Genomic DNA, 16,641 nt, shown 5'->3' with positions numbered 1-16,641 from the left:
GGACAGGAATAAGGTGGGTGTTGAACACTGGGGAGCACTGTCAGCCCTGAGCAGACACACCACCCCGGAAACGGCCCCATCCTTGCTGGGGTCCACGTGCCGCTGGAAGCCATGAAAGCCACAGTCCTGGAGGACTGCACCGAGGCCCGGCCACATGACACCATAATGACACTGTGACCATCCCTGCAATGCAGACCCTGAAGCCCTTTGGGAAAAGGCCCAGGGGTCCTGGGGTGAGACTGTTGAGGGGAAGGGGAGTGAATGCAACGACTGGTGAGGAGAACACGTGTCCTCCACATCCCCCTCCATGTGGCTTGTGGTTTCACCCATAGCGCATGTTTTACTCTCAAGGGACACGAAACCTCCTGTTTAGGCAGCCAGCTGGGGAAGCAGCCCCCCATCATGAGGCCCTAGGTCCCGGGGCCCACCTCGGAGAGCTCATTATTAACCATCACAACCCAAGCTCGACCACCCAACTGCCTTACAGAACGTGCGTGTTCATTCGTATTCTTACATCCAGGAGCACACACAACGCCAGTGCCAGGCCTGAAGGACCATGGCACGTGACACCATGTGCCCCTCCCAGATCCCCCACCCCCACTCAGGGAGCCCCCAGGAGTAACCCAAGGCTTCTCTCTTGGTTTTAGTGTGTTTATTCTCTATTATGGGCTGAATTATGTCCCCATACCCCTAATTCCTATGTTGAAGTCCTACTCCCAGTGCCCCTGAATGTGGCCTTAGAGTCATTGCAGATGTCATGAGCTCAGGTGAGGTCATCAGCGAGGCCCTAATCCAATGTGACTGGTGTCCTCATGACAGGGACATTAGGGCAGAGATGCTGGCACAGGGAGAACGCCATGTGAATGCAAAGACGGCATCTACAAGCCAAGGAGAGAGGCCTCAGAAGGAACCAGGTCTGCCAACACCTTGAATCATGGGCTTCTGGCCTCCAGATCCGTGAGACGAGAAACTGTTTTTGAAGCCCCCGTAGCCCATCTGGGTGCTTCGTTAGGCAGCCTAAGCCGACTCAACAGCTCCCTCAACAACCCACTGTCCAGCTGGTGAGTTTTCTGAACTGTAAGTAAATGGGACCTTGTGCGCGTGCCCCCCGACATTTGAGGCTACCTCTGCGAGTCCCCTGGGCACAGACGGTGACCTTCGCCCCTCCCACCTGCAGTGGAGGGGGTGCTCACTCCTGCCCTGTGAAATGACGGCCAGTCCCCAGACCTCCCCTGACTCTCCTCTTCTACCTCTCTCCCTCCATCTACATTTAGATCGAACCCCCACACCCTGCTGGGATCCTGAAGGAGCTGAGAACCCCCAGATAGTGGTTGGGGGAGGGGAGGACTGGACCTTCCCACGGGAGAGTTCTCCCAACACACATGGCTCCATTTATTTACCAATTCTTCCTCACTTTTCAAAAATGTCTCTAATTTTCTCCATAAAGGTCTTTTATTTGTTGTTAGCTTTGTTCCAAGGTGCTTACACGTTGGTTGCTTTTACTGTAGGTAGCATCCAACAATGCTGCCATCTGCCCATGGCTGGCCATGGGAATGAGACCTGACTTCTGTGTGGGGCTCATTCGGCTCCTGTACCGGATCAATGACCCAACAGCTCAGTCCCCACATCCCTTTCTACGTAGGGGATCACGCCTATGCCCAGATATTGCCGGCACATGCTTCCTCGCCAACTAGGCGCCTTCTTGCTCCATCCTGCCTTCTGGACCTCCTGGGTGTGTGACGCCCCACTAGACAAGCACGTGTTGGAACGTCTGGGAAGGCGCCAGCACACAATTCACCCAAAAATGCTCTGCTCTTCCCCTTGTGAGTGCCTGAGGGTCCCCCTCAGAGACACTCACCTGCCAGCCAAGGGACAGTCACTCCCTAACTGGGAACCCCAGCATCGGCCTGTGGGTACGTCCAGGTCCGTCTCCAACTGTGACATATGAATAGTCACCTTGGATGCCACATCCTGGTGAGCACACAATGCTGAAATAGTCAGGGCCGTGCTGAGCTCACACATCCCAAGACACAGACATCAAGAGGGGAACTGAGGACCCAAGCAGAACCCTCCGGTGACTATGGCCTGTGACCGAGGCCTGAGGCACGACCCTCAGGCAATCACCATCCGGGCCCCATTATTGCCCGGAGCCTAGAAGGGGCCAGAGAGGAGAGGCCCCTCCTCTACCCTGGGAGCAGCTGTTATGTGCAAACGTGGGAGTAGCTAAAGCTATAAATTAGAAAAATGAAACGAGCTATAAAAAAGAAAAGGAAATGCTGTAAAACACGGGAGTGGGAACCTTTAAAACACATACTAATGTTCCATGGCTAACATGGTCCTGTGCTGTGTGAAGGGTATGTTTCTGAGACACTCCACCACGACCCCAGTGCAGGCTCACCAACATCTGGCCACTTTCACGATGGGCAAACTTTGCTGTGGCTGAATGTCCCCCAAGATGCATTATGTTGAAATTTACCCCCCAACGTGATAGTCTCAAGAGATGGGGCCTATGGGACGTAATCGGGTCATGAGAGCAGGGCCCTCATTGACTGGATCGGTGCCCTGACAGCAGAGGCCGCAGAGCTCGCTGCTCCTCCACGTGTGGCCACAGCGTGAAGGCAGCCATCTGTGACCTGGAAGAGGGCCTCACCAGGACCCGGCCACACAGCACCCCGATCTCAACTCCCTGCCTCTAGAACCACGAGGCTGCTGTTTTTAAGCTGCCTGGCCTGTGGTGTTCTGTGAGAACAGCCCAAGTGGACTGAGACCGCCTCTTCAGTTTCTGGGAGAAGAGGGACTTTTCACAGCACCCCTAGACGAACATGTCTTATGAAATGCCTCACCCAGCCAGGAAAGCACATGAAATGGGTTCTTAAAGAGCAGAAACCCTGTAGCCAGAGCGAAGCTGGCTCTTTCCACCGGCCGGGGGTCAGGAAGGAGCCGGCGTGGGCACCAGGCCCGGCCTCCCCGCCCGGCTGTAACTGACCTTCTGTGCCCTCTGCCTCCCGGCCCTGCGGTGGCAGCTGAGGATCCTCCTCCTCGTCCTCGGGATCCGCCTCCTGTGCAGCCTCCTCTTTCGCACTACCACTGGTCTCCTCGGGAGGAGTCGCCCCAGCCGCCCCCTCCCCGGGCAACTTGGGGTCTTCTGGCTTGGGCTTCTTGGGCTGACTGCGTTTCCGGTGAGACCTGGAGAGGGGGAGTCATCAGAAAGGAGGTGAAACAGCAGAGGGGAGAGCCCCAGGTCTGTGCTCGGCAGTACAGAGGCTCCACAACCAGAATCAGGGGACAGGGGACAGGGGACCCTCAGGCGGTGGCTCCAGGGGCCAGGGTAGGGGTGGTGGAGGGAGAGAGGCCTGGGAGGGGATGGGGAGGGCAATGGGATGGTGGGGCCATGTCAAAGCAGGTGCTGATGATAGCTGGAGATGGGATGACTGGATGAACCTGGGCTCCAGGAGCCCCCCTGTGGTGGGGGTGGGAGGGACAGGGAGCATGATCCCAATGGAAACAGCAGCTGGTGGAAAATGCCTAAACGACAAACAAAACAAAAGGTGCACTTACGACAGGCCCGGCTTTTTGCTCTGCTCTTTCTTCCTCTCTAGATTTGGTTTCCTCTCCTCCTCAGTCTTTTTCCAGTGTCTGCTTTCTTTCAGACTAATTTGTCTAGAATGTAAATGTCAGGGAGTTTTTCTCTAGGACTGGTATTAACTCCCCACGGCGCCTCATCTAAGGCCTCGACTTCGGCGCCTGCTTCCGTAGGGCTCCCCGTGCGCCTCTCCACACTCCGGAGCTCCACGCCCAGGGAACAACCTGCACCCATGACCCTCTTCGCCCTGTCACCCGCCTCCAGGTCAGGGCCCGGGCCGGCGGGATATCGGGTCCCCACATCCAGCTCGGCTCAGGGTGTCACAGTCCTGGGGATGGCGGGGCGAACCTCGCCCACAGTGAGAATTCACGCTGAGGCTTAGCTATGGCTTCTTAGTGAAAAGGAGAGAGAATTGGGTTAAAAAGGAAGAAAAGAAAGCAACAATAGGGAGTGGGCCTGCAGATTAGTGCCAGGGCACCCCTGTAGGGGTTCTGGGAAACAGGATCCTGGAGCCTTCCGGGGAGGGGACAGAGCAGCTTTTAGACGGACAGGAGGCGTGTAGTAGTACCCCAGGAGCTCAGGCAGAGGCAGGTGTGTGGAGAGGCCCAGCCTTGGGCAGGGCACTAACGCCCTCCAGGGAATGGGGGTGATGCCCTCCCACATGGCCGCAGGCTCCAGGCCTCATGACCAGCCCCCACTACCTTTTCATCTATCCCAGTCTGCAACCCGAGAATGTTGACATTTCCAAGAGAGGTGCTGGCTGCAGCTTCCCTTGTCAATGAATTCTCCTGTGGCCCCAGTGAGGTCAGACTCAGATATGAAGACCCTATGGGGGTCCCCATGGCAGCCACACCTCCAAGGACCAACATTCACCAAGCAGAAGCAGGGCTATCTGACCAGGGAAGGGTAGGGGCCCAGGGAGGCCCCGAGGGCTCCTGACACCAGGACCCCTACCTCCCACCTGGGACCTGACAGCCTCCTTGCTGCCTCCCCAGCCCACCCCTGCTCTCCATGTGGCTTCTGGGGCGCCCCCTCCTAAGCGTCTTCTAACACTAACCTTGGCTGGTTGTTCTCATGGCTTGGCTGCCTAACTCAAGGGCCCTAGTCTCTGCTGCTCCATCTCCCGAGCACAGTGGGCACGTGACAAGCCCCACTTGATGTTTGCAGCATGAATCACCCCATGACCAAAGGTGAAAAGCAGGGAGCATTCGGTGGGGATTGAGCAACATGGGCAGAGGCATGGCATCACACACAGCATGGCGTGCAAGGGTCACTGTGAAGGGGATAGGGCAGGGGCGGAAGGGGACACAGGAGCCAGAGATGCTCTCCACCACAGCAGAGCCACCAGCGAATCCACACCGGGTCAGTTGGAGAAATGCCAGGTATGGCCCCCACAGTGAAACGGGTGGCGAGCCCCAAGACCTGGCGGTAGATGTAGCTGGCTTTCGTCACCAGCTGTCACCTGAGGAGGGGCTTCTCTCCACGTCTAGAAATGATGCGGGGCCACAGGGCTACAAGGCTGAGTGCCCAAAGCGAACCCCCAAGCTGGCCCCAGACACCCAGTAGAGGGGTATCCTCCTACTACCAACTCACCTGGCCTCAGCTTCCTGTAGCTGCCCAGCCCCTCGGTCCCCTCTCTCACCCCACCCCAGGACTGGCACTTCTGACCCTGCCCACCCAATCCCAGGGCTGACCAGGAGTGTCCCCACTGGGGCCCTATCTTCCCAGAGAGCCAGGTCTCCCTCGTCCCCCTACACTCCATCAGCCTCAGAGCTCTGGGGCCCCCCAGCACCACTGGTCACCCCCCCCCAAAACGGAGACCCCCAGAATGGGTGGAACTAGGTGGACAGACTTAAGCAGAGGGCTACGCCCTACTGTAGAGAGAAGGCAAGATGAACGTCAACATGCAAAGAAATACACATTTTGTGAGTACATAAGCTGGGAGACTAACACAGGAAGAACCTGTGGCCAATTTGCCACAGAGGGGGGCGGAGGGAGGGAGAGACATCCACCAGGCACATCCTAATCATATTCCAACCATAACAGCATCCCCCGGGCTGCTCCCCAGACACAAGACCCTCCTCTCTTTTAGCTGTTTCTTCTCTTAGTTACTTCCATGTGTCTCCCCCACGCTGCTTCCTTTTTATTTTTTTGGTTTGGCTTCCTTTGCATAGTTACCAAGCAGCTCTTAGTTACCACTCAGGGTGTGGCTATGCTTCCTGCTTCCACATCCACCAGCTTCTCTGCCTGAATCTGCCACCATCTTCGGTTGTGGTGAAATTCCACGTTTGACATTTTACTGACTGTAAATATTGTGCATCCATGCTGCTTGCACTGCAGGCTTTGTTCGCTCTTCCTAGAGTAACTGTTCCTCTCTTAGATGCTTGGCCTTCCTGGTTATCTCCAAGCTCTGGTGTGGCTCCTACTCAGGGCACCACACACACCTCCACGACATCCTTACGTTGAAACTGGTTTGGATTCTCCTGGGTTGGATTTGGTTTCCCTGGTTCCGTGTCTTTCCTGGCTGATGCCATTGTGTAGCTAGAGCACACCCTTTAGCTTTCTCAGAAAGGAGGGAAAACCTGGGATTCTGCATGTCTAAAAAGATCCTATTCCTCTCACACATATTTAGTTGGTAATTTCACTAGGTGCATACTTCTAAGGCCTCGTCCTTTTTGTCTATTAGCTTGTAGCATTATGATCGCCAAGTCCAATGACATTTGGGTCCCTTGTTCTTTATGTTGACATGTTCATTCATTCCCGAAGCTGGAAACCTTCTGTTTAACCGAAGAGCTGTGATATTCCGAGGTGCGTATAATCCTCATCCCCAGTGCCAGGCTCTGTAATCTGAAAACGTCTTTGGTTCTTGCGAATCGTTCTTTTCTCTTTTCCTAAAACTCCTAGTAGAGGCTGGAGTTCCTCGACTGAGCCTCTGATCTTTCTGTCCTGCCCTCTAGTTTTCCCAAGCTATCTTCCAACCCTCTCTTGTGTTTTCTTTGCTCTCATTTTATTTTTTTATGTTAAAAATATTTTTATTGATTTCAGAGAGGGAGAGGGAGAGAGAAACATTAATGATGAGGGAATCACTGATCAGCTGCCTCCTGCACACCCCCTACTGGGAATTGAGCCCACAACCCGGGGCATGCGCCCTGACCGAATAGAACCATGACCTCCTGATTCATGGGTCAACACTCAACCACTGAGCCACACCAGCTGGGCTTCTTTGCTCCCATTTTAAATGTCCAAGAGCCATCTCTTTCCTACATGTTTCTATAGCAACAGGTGCTTCTATCATAAACGTACAGGAGAAGGTGAGCTTTCTTGCTCCTTGCCTCATCTCTTTCTGGGGAGTTCTGCTTTTCCCTTTTGTTTGAGACACTCTCTGTCTTCCACTGAGTTTCCTCAGAGGTTTAGGGACCCCTGGCTGAGTTGTGTGAGGGACTAAGAAGGTTGTTGGTGGCTATGCATGGGTGAGCAGGGCTTGCTGAAGGGGATGGAGAGGGCAGGAGTCCAGTCTTTTCACGGGAAACCCCCAACATCAGAACCTATAGCTTTGCTCTGCTGGGCTATTCTGTGACCCAGAGAGGACCCTTACAGTCTCTGGCCTTGGGTTAGAGGCATGTGGGGCTGGCAGCGAGGCTCCCACAACCTCACCTTCAGGAAGGCCCCTGCCTCTGGCCCAGAACCACCCAGGCTTGACCTCACCAGGCAGCAGAGCCACCATCCTCTGCTGGGAGTTAGGGTGGAGTGGGGGGTGCCCCCAGCCCAGCAGTTCCTTACACACTGGCCTGCAGCCCACCTTGGTGCTGTCCCAGGAGGTGCCCACATCTGGAACCCTAGGCCTTTCCGAAGCTCCTCAGCACAAACTAGCCGCACCCTGTCTGTGAGCCCTTGAACTGAGCCTCCTCTGTGCTGCGGTCAGGTGCCCGTTGGCCATCCTTTCCTCCTTTTCCAAGTCTGCTGCGCTGCTCAGTTGGCCCCCTTCCCATTTGTCACTCCTTTACAGTCATTTTAGTGGCATTTCAGGGGAGGATAGAGATAAATGAGCACTTTGTCAGGCTTAACTGGACGTTACTTAGTTTATACAAACCAAATATTGGAACTGAGTCCAAATACCTGTACTAATATTTCCAAGATGGAAGTGGGTGTCCTTGGAACCTAAATGGCAGGAGAGGCAGAGCAGGGGCTCCTCATGGGCCCCACCCTATGCAGTGGGCTCAGAGTGGCTCTGGGCTTGGGAACCGAGGGGCCCAAAGCACACAATCCCTCTGTTCCCTAAGGCAGGACTGTCAACCCTCACAGGACCAGCTTTTACCCAGGGGGAGTTTGGGGCATCCAAGGCTGTTGGTGCCAGCGCAGCCCCTGGGTCAGGGTGCAAGGGGCTGTGAGCTCTGTACCCCAGGGCCCTTCTCCCCTTCACCCGGACCCAGGACATGTGCCCCTCTCCTCCTACTATCCCTGCCCACATAGACAAGCAGGTGTGTGACGTCTAGAGGCTTTTGCCTCTGAGAAATTGCTGAGGGTGTTCTGGGGAAGAACAATTTAGGAAACATTCAGTAAGTCGCCAGGGCAACCCTGGCAAGAGTAGGGTCAGAGGCTCAATGGTGTCCAGTGTCTAGTCAGGAGGCATCAAAGGGGGTGCTGGAGCTGCTCCTGGCTCCTCGTTTCCATGGTGATCCGAGAGGTGGTGAGAGGTGGTGCGGGTGAGCAAGCAGGGCCAGGGGGCTCTTGGCCACTCTCAGCTGGTGGCTTCCCCCATGGATGGCAGGGGAAGCTGGAGGTCATAGCCAGTGGAGCTAGCAGGGGCTGGAACGGGCGGGAACCCTGGGTCCTGGTGAGGAAGTGCGTCTCCTCTCTGCACTAGCATGGTGGTGGCAGCTCAGATGTTCCATAAGCATGTGTACAGCAAGCTGAATGCACACCTGCTGCAACATGTGGTCAATGGGCTGCGTTTCTCGATGTTCTCGTTGGAAGTAACAAGGAGGCGGGAGGAAAAGACAGTCTGCACATGGAGAAGGGCTGCGGGTAGGAATGGGAGGAGGGGAGGCTGGCAGAGACCAGGGCTGGGAGAGGCGCCAGACTCTATGATGGCCTGTGCCAGCAAAGCAGGATCCCACCTGGTGGTGAGGGCCGAAGAGGCCACACAGCTGGGAGCAAGAAGTCCCAGCTTTGTGCCCTGTTTGTCATGGGGGAGGGTCAGTGTATTCAACAAGATTTAGGCATGGAAGATAAATCCGAGGGAGGGTGACAAGATCATTCTCTCCTGGAGAGGCCAACACTTGGACTCTGCTCTAAGATGACATGTGGGGCTCAGGGTGGGGGGCTGTCAGGAAGGCTGGACTCTCCATGTAGGGTGGCGGGGACCTGGCTGGGTCGGTCTGAGCAGGGACCAGGGAGAAGTTGCAGGGCCAAAGGACAAGGCGAAGCTGCAGGGGGACATGAGGAGTGGGGATGGACAACAGATGAACATGGAGCCACTGTGATGCCACCACCTCTGCCTAGGGCAGGGTTTCCAACCAGGGACACTGGGTGTTGCCTAGGACATCTGTGGCCATTAGAACTGGGACTGGGGAGCTCCTGGCATTGACTAGGATGGGGCGCGGATGCTGCTCAACACCCTACAGTGCCCAAAGGGGCCCCCACAGAGAATGATGAGCCTAAGTGTCCACAGTGCAGGGGTGCAGGGGACAGTTCAGGGGAGGAGACACACAACCCTGGTCTAGAAGCCACATTTGCCCCTACCCCTATCTAGCCCAAGCCGCCCTTCCCTCAAAAACAAACTCTCTGAGGCTGAGGGGAGCACACCCCTCAGTGGAGATGAGGGGCAGGTGCAGGACGACCATGTGTTGTGGGCACTGGGCCAAGAGAGAAAGGTACAGGCAATTGTGAGAGTCACTGACTCTCAGGTTGAGGGTAGCAGTCTTGGGATTTGAAATGTCAGTCCCCCAATCAACCTTTACAGAGAAAGCCCCTCTATGATTTAAAAAAAGGGGGGTGGGGGTGGGATCTGTCTTATTTTACAGACTGAAAGCTTTAAAGAAAATTATATCCTTGGGGACACGACTTAATTTGTTATTCAATCCCTCTGTCGGAATATTACAGCTCCCCAGGTCGGAAGCAGAGGAGGCTGAGGCGAGAGAGGAACGCTCCAGAAAGGAACAAAGCGTGACAAGCGGGCCAAGCGCCCTCTACTGAGGGCTGGCTGGGCTCAGGGAGTGAGGGGGGCAGCGGGCAGGGAGAGGGCTGTGGGGAAGCTTCCTCTGCACACAGCAGGCTCCGGCTAAGGGAAGCATAGCTGGTGGGGCCCGGTCCTCTAATCCCATCCATTTCTGGATGTGCGCTTAATTATTGGCAGTCTGCTCTGTTGACCAATTAGACTGAGCCACAATCCATTAGCCGTTATGCAAATGCTGCATTGGGCTCTGTTCAGCAAGCTCACCCTGCTGGGAGGGATCAGGCGCTGCACAGATGTGCCTCACCGAGAGAAGTTGCTTTTCGTGAGAACACACAGGAGAGCAGGAATCAAAAGGACAGACAACAAAAGAAATCAGTAAAGAGAGACTCACCTTCAGGTGGGCTGTCAGGAACAGATGTGAAAGCATTCTGGGCTGATGGAACGTTCTCAAAGGCAGAGGCCAAGGGGTGGGAAAACACGTGGGTGAAGCCAAGACTGCCCAAAGACTCTGGATTCACAGACAAACGCGCTGAAAACTAGAACAGCCCCGTCGGGGAAGAAGGTTCTGGAGCGGGCAGAGTTTAAAGGGTGCTTCTGCAGAGTGTGGGAGTGCCACCAACCGGGCACAGCCAAAGGGAGGAACTGTCCGAGTGCCCTCACCTCAGTGCCCGTCCCTGGGGCCAACTGTCCATCATCAGTGGGGACAAGAGAAGCCAGAAGTGACCAAGAGGCTGCAATTGGAAAACCTCACCCGAGGCCCAAATCCACCCGCTGCCTGTTCTGGTGTGGCCCCCCAGCTAAGAAAGTTGTTTCCATCTTTAACTGGTAAAAAGTTAAAAGAATAATAATAATTTGTGACATGTGAAAGTGATATAAAATTCCAACTTCAGTCCACAAATAGTTTCATTGGGGCACACCACATTCATTGTTTATGCAAAGCCTACTGTCTGTGGTGGCTTTCGCAGTGAGGACTTGCTGAACATTCCTTGGGCACCAAAACTGAGTGCGTTGGAACTCTGTCTGAGTAGCTCAGAGCCCTGAAAGCCTTGATGTTTCCCAGAGAAGAGAGGAAAATGGGACCGCCGCTTCCGGGGCTACAAGGTGATACCAAGAGCACAGTGCTCACTGCTATCTCCCTCCTGGCAGGAAGTCAATTTCTTCCTCTTCCCGGACCTGCCACCCATGCCCCCATGACTATGGTGCTGATGGCAAGAGGGTGCAGCCACTTCACCCTCTCCTCCCCCAATGGATGCCAGACCTGAGGCTGGGCAGCCACCACACTGTCATAAAAGGCATGGGCCAGGAGGGAGCTCCCTGAGATGGAATGGGGGTGGCAAAGGATGTCCCTGGGAGGACGGGTCTCTCAGTGACTCCAAGATTGTGAATCTGAGCAGCACATTATCGAAAAAGCCGAAGCGAGCAGTCAAAACATGAAATGGCAGGGATACGGACCAAGTACTGGACCCCTGTGCCCCACGGCTCCAGCATGGTACCTGCCATCGTTCCGAGCCAAGGAGGAGCCCAACAGCCCCAACACAGAGACATAGGGCTCTCACCTAAGGTCACAAGCAGACAAGGAAGAGAGACAGCGTGTGCTGTCCCAGAGAGGACCCGGATGGCTGGAGGGTCAAAGGGTCAGCCTCCCAGGAGCTGGTGGACAAGGAGCAGGAGGGAAACTGAGTCTAACAACACAGACACCGCCTGCTACGAGGCCTGCAAACTCGAAAAGGTCAGGGCCTGAGAAACACTCTGACTGAGAAGCAGCAAGATACAGAAGAAGAGGAGGAGGAGAGGAAAGAAAAAGAGGGAGAGAGGGAGGGGACAGCCTGAGGCCACCTGCCAGCAGCGTCTGACTAGGCTGGGGGTCACTTACGGTCGCCAGCAGTGCCAGGCACAGGGCAGTTCCTTGGCAACTCACCTTCGGAGGAGCTTTGCCTTGAGTGAGGCCCGGGAGGTGCTCCAGGTGCTGAGCTCAGGGCTGCTCAGGGCCGTGGGCCTGGTGTGGTCGAGCACCGTGAAGTCCTTGCCTTGCTTCCATAGCTCATAGCGCTCTGGCTGCAGGATACGCACAAAGACGTCCATGGAGATCTTGACCATATCCTTCCGGCACGTGCACTGCGGGAGGCAGGAGAGACCCTCTGAGCCCGAGGGTGAGCCACCCCACACTAGACCTTCTATCATGAGACAGGAAGTGGTATCTGCCTGTCCCAGGTGAAGGTGAGGCCACTGAATGTCCTTTTCCAAGCTGTACCCCCACCCCCCACCCCCAAATAGGAGCCTCTGGTCCAACACCTGGCACATGGTGCCAAGGAACAAATGCCAGGTGGCCTGGAGCAGACACTGCCCTGAACAGGAGGGTCCCTGTGTCCACAGCAAAGGGGCAAACACCTGTGATGAGGACAGGCTCAAACACAGTCCTTCTTATGCTCTGAACACCACCCCCTGCAACAAACCACATGTTCTCAGAGCCTCTCCCTCCAGGTTATAGTGTTGTGGTGGCCCCAGGGCTGGGCATGTGCAGGAGGCACCACACCACAGGTATCCTGGGGACATTTGACACCTGGGGGCGTTAGAGGCCAGAGAAGCCAGCCAAGAATCCCAGAATCCGGACTCCAACAGGGAGCCCTGTCAGCGAGAGGAACCCAGGTGGTCCTGGCCTCCCGCTTACCTGTGCATGAGGCCAAGATCAGATGGGAACCATCCTATTGTGAGAGGGAGGAAGAAACAGAGGGGACTTCTGATCTAGGGCAGGGCTGGCAACCTCCATAAAGGGCCAAGCAATCACCTTTTCTGCTTTGTGGGCCACATGGTCTCTGTTACAACCTCTCAACTCTGCACTGAAGCTGGGAACCATCGGAGATACTATAGGAATGGCATGGCTGCGTTTATAAAACTTTATTTACAAAAAGAGGCAGGGACCAGATTTGGCGCAGGCTACAGTTTGCTGGCTTCTGGTCTAGGCTCCCAAGGATACAGCAGCCCCTGGAATGGGTGACAGACTCTGGAAGAGGGGTCTCCACAGGGATGGCTGAAGCTGTGTGGAAGTTCGGGAAAAGGGTGCAGAGGATGAGGGGATCTCAGGGGTGACCTTGACCCTGGGGTGCCGCACTTGCCTTTCTCTAAAGTAGGCACAGTCCTTGCCTTCTTCTGGGGACATGCCTGTCCTGAGAACCGGTGACAGGAGGCCTCGGGGCAGCTGCCCCTCAGGGACACCTACTGCAGCCCCCACAAGCTGGGACCTCTCCCGGCCACTCTATAAACAGGCTCAGGAGAAGCCCATTTCCAACCGTGGCTAAAAACTCATCTCCATTTTAAATGCACATCTCTCCTTCCTTTTACAACCTTCTCAATGTCACTGCCACTTTCTCAACGGAAAAGAAGGAAACAGAAAGGAAAACACTTAATTAAATGAGGCAATTATGTACCCTGTCCTGTCAAGTTCTTCAAACTCCCCTCAATTTTCTCTGGAAACAGTGAAGTATTTATGACCCCAAATCTGAGGCTGCAAAAAATGTCCTGGGGCATTTCCTGCAGCCCCAGCGCCCCCTCCCCTCCCCACTCCCAGCCTGGATGTGGGAGCTTGGACTGGGAGCAGCACTGACACAATGCAGACAGGGAGGGAATATTTATGGCCAAGAGATTCCCAGTAAACTCAATTCATTTAATGAAAATCTGCAGAACACAGAAAGGCTGGTGGTATAATTTGGCTGTGGATGGCAAGACCACAGATGGTGCCCGTGTTTCAGAATCCTGGCCGGGCCGTGGCCTCCCCTGCATCACCATCAACAGCAGCTTAAGGGATTTATATCGAGCGGCTCTGCAATTGCTTTTCCTTTAAGTAATTGAAAAAAGCACCTGCATGCACCCACAGAGGGGGACACATAGACGCAAGCCAGGGAGCCAACTGCTCCGATGGCCTGGAGCCTGGCTTGGCTTCCTCACCCAACCAGGACGAAGCCACTGGGGACAGCCTCTCTCGAGGCTCTGTGCAGGTTCGGGGTGGGGTGGGTTTGTCATGAGTTAGGGACAGAGACTTGGGGAGCATGGGCACCTGTGAGGAAGCAGTAGGAAGAAGGCAGGGTCCTGGGGATCCCACAGGAAGGAAGTGACAGCCCACTGGATTCAGGACTCAGTGACAGTGCCTCTGTGGACTGAGCAGCTGAGCTCAGGGTGCAGGCACTGCAAACCCTTTACTGTTTCAGCCTGACAGGTTGGGTAAGGAAGTTCAGAAGGTAACATCTTTTTTTTTTTTTAATATATTTTATTGATTTTTTACAGAGAGGAAGGGAGAGAGATAGAGAGTTAGAAACATCAATGAGAGAGAAACATCGACCAGCTGCCTCCTGCACATCTCCTACTGGGGATGTGCCCGCAACCCAGGTACATGCCCTTGACCGGAATCGAACCTTGAACCCTTCAGTCCGCAGGCCGACGCTCCATCCACTGAGCCAAACCGGTTTCGGCGCTAAGGTAACATCTTAATAGGAACTTTCAGGGACTGAACATGCCAGACCCCACAACAGCACCCCCACCTGGCCATCTTCTGTTTTGGGGTCACGTGCATAGTGGAACATTACTTGCAGCTGTTTCACTTTGGGCCCAGGTGCAGCACAGAGCGCCTCCACCTGCAGGGCCCATCCTGGAAAGGGGCTGGGAGCAGGCAGGAGGCAGAGGCTGGTGGCCGAGTCCTTAGGGCAGCCTCAGAGCAGCGCCCAGGGAAGGAACTGAGTTTGAGAGTAAATCACACTATTGTTTTCCCCATCGATCGTCCCCCTCCAGCCCATAGGGCTCCCAAACCTTCTGGAAAACTGGTGTTTTCATAAGGGTCTGCGGGACTGACTAAAGCTGACAGCTTCTGCTGCTCTCATTCCAGCTCCTCCACTTGGCGGTCCCCTGTCAGCACCGCAACAGAGACAGGCTCCTCCAAGGGTTTGGCCATGTCATTAGTTTCTGATAGAGAAATCGAGCACCAGTGGGGGAGGAGGTCTGAGGGGTCCCCTGCATGCCCCAGGGCCTTCTGTACCATCACGGAGGCATAAAGCACTCAGACAACAGAATCATGAGAGGCAGGGGCTCCCGCTCTGAGAGCCACTAAGTAATGAGGACTCTGAGCGGCCAGTCCTGCTCAAATCAGCCAGGGCCCAGAGGCTGGTGGCTCCATTAGTGCTGAGTGGGGCATCTGGGGACAGATAAAGGAGTCAAGGTAAGAGACAGGGACATGAGGGGTGGGGTAGGGGATGCGGAGTTCATGGCCTGGGTCCCAATGATGGTCTGCTCTGAGACAAGCTGCTTTTTCACTGGGTCTCCTCCCAGGCCTGCCACCTGTCCAGAGGGTGGGCCTGTCCACAAAAGGCTTAGACCCCCACCTGCTCACCCCATCCCAAGATCCTGGGCCCAGCACCTGTGGCCCCTCCCCATTCACCAGTGATGCCATCAGAGTGAAGAGGCACGACTGGGCTGGGGCTGGATGGGCACCCCTCTCGGCATCCGCAACACTCATGAGCAGAAACTGGCTCTCAGATGGTGCCTAACATCAAGAGCGGCCTGACAGCCTGCAAAGTGTGCCTCAAAGAGCCCTTGACAGCGCCACCGTTCCAGGAGCTAGCTGCCTGCAACGGTTTAATTAATCAGCAGAGTGAGTTCAATGACTCTCCCTGAACACAGGAGGAACAAGTGCTGTTTCAAGTGACAGCAGAGAGAAGGCACAGCTCCACCCCCTGCACCGCCCCCCCAGAGGAAAAGAGGGCCGGATGGCTTGGCCACCATTGCCCCATGCAGCCCCAGCAAGGCCAGGCTGCTGGAGACAGCAGACACCAGCTGCCAACCAGACAGAGGCGGAGGTGCAGCTCTGACAAGCCCTGAACAAAATGAGGACCACAGCTCCTTTCAGCAACTCGTCCCTCACCTCCCCCTCCTAGGGATCTCGCCCAAAGAAGTGAAAAATCCAGACAAAGCGTTCTCTGTTTCATTACTGAGACACACACACACACACACACACACACACACACACACACGAAAAACTAACCATGCTGTTCAACAATCGTGGACAGATTGGATAAAAGATAAATCCGCCCAATGGCGCCATTTAAATAACAGAAACATTCTTAGGATGGATCTGTTATCTGAGGAAATACAAAATACACAGTCAAGAATACAGTAAAGCCCCAATTAAGAGCAAAAATCTTTAGAAAAAGCCAAGGACATTCATCAAACACCAACCATGGTTCTTTTGTTTGTGGAGTCAAAAAAATTTGTGCTATTTATCTTTCTAAATCTCTTTATTGAGCAGGTAAATGACTTAAGTCAGAGTGCACAAATTCTGGAACGTGGGCAAGTCTGGCCTGCCACCTGTTTTTGTAAATAGTTTTTTTGGCACATTGCCCTACTACGGTCGCATTGGTGCTGCTATGGCAGACCTGAGCAATTATTCAAAGACCACATAGCCTGCAATCCCCAAATATTCACTAAATATTTATGGAAAGTTTGTCCAGCCTTGATTTAAGTCATAAAATGATTTTTAAAGAGTAACTTGAGGACCTTGGTGGTGAGCTTCCCACATGCCAACTTTAGTGAACTGTGAGAGCGACCACAGATGTGTCCTATGGGCTGAAATGAACTGTGCCCCCCCAATTCCTATGTTGAAGCCCTGAACCCCAATGTGACACTATCTGGAGACAGGGCCATTAGGAGGTAAATAAGGTTAAATGTGGTCATAGGGTGGGTCCTATCCTATAGGACTGCTGTCCTTTTAAGAAAAGGAAGAGGGCAAAGGATCTAAATCAGCCATGGACAAACTACGGCCCGTTTGAAAGATCCGGCCCGTTTGAAATGAATAAAACTAAAAAAAAAAAGACCATACCCTTTTATGTAATGATGTTTACTT

At 54.5% G+C, this 16,641-nt stretch overlaps 1 protein-coding gene across 4 annotated transcripts in view; it reads right to left on the bottom strand.

Moving 5' to 3' along the window:
• The window catches only part of KDM4B (lysine (K)-specific demethylase 4B), a 110,880-nt gene that overhangs the window by 21,732 nt on the left and 72,507 nt on the right, over positions 1–16,641 (bottom strand). The window contains exons 10-12 of one of the 4 annotated variants that reach the window (XM_005884377.2): positions 11,677–11,873; positions 3,559–3,660; positions 2,987–3,186 (exon numbers count right to left, since the gene is read on the bottom strand). In XM_005884377.2, the coding sequence (XP_005884439.1) occupies positions 2,987–3,186; positions 3,559–3,660; positions 11,677–11,873 (499 nt within the window). The other 3 variants (XM_014531904.1, XM_014531905.1, XM_014531906.1) reach the window with 3 other exon arrangements.

The sequence above is a fragment of the Myotis brandtii genome, unplaced genomic scaffold, assembly GCF_000412655.1.
Source record: "Myotis brandtii unplaced genomic scaffold, ASM41265v1 scaffold827, whole genome shotgun sequence".
Classification (NCBI taxonomy): Eukaryota; Metazoa; Chordata; class Mammalia; order Chiroptera; family Vespertilionidae; genus Myotis; species Myotis brandtii.
This window is presented reverse-complemented; position numbering and strand designations above follow the sequence as displayed.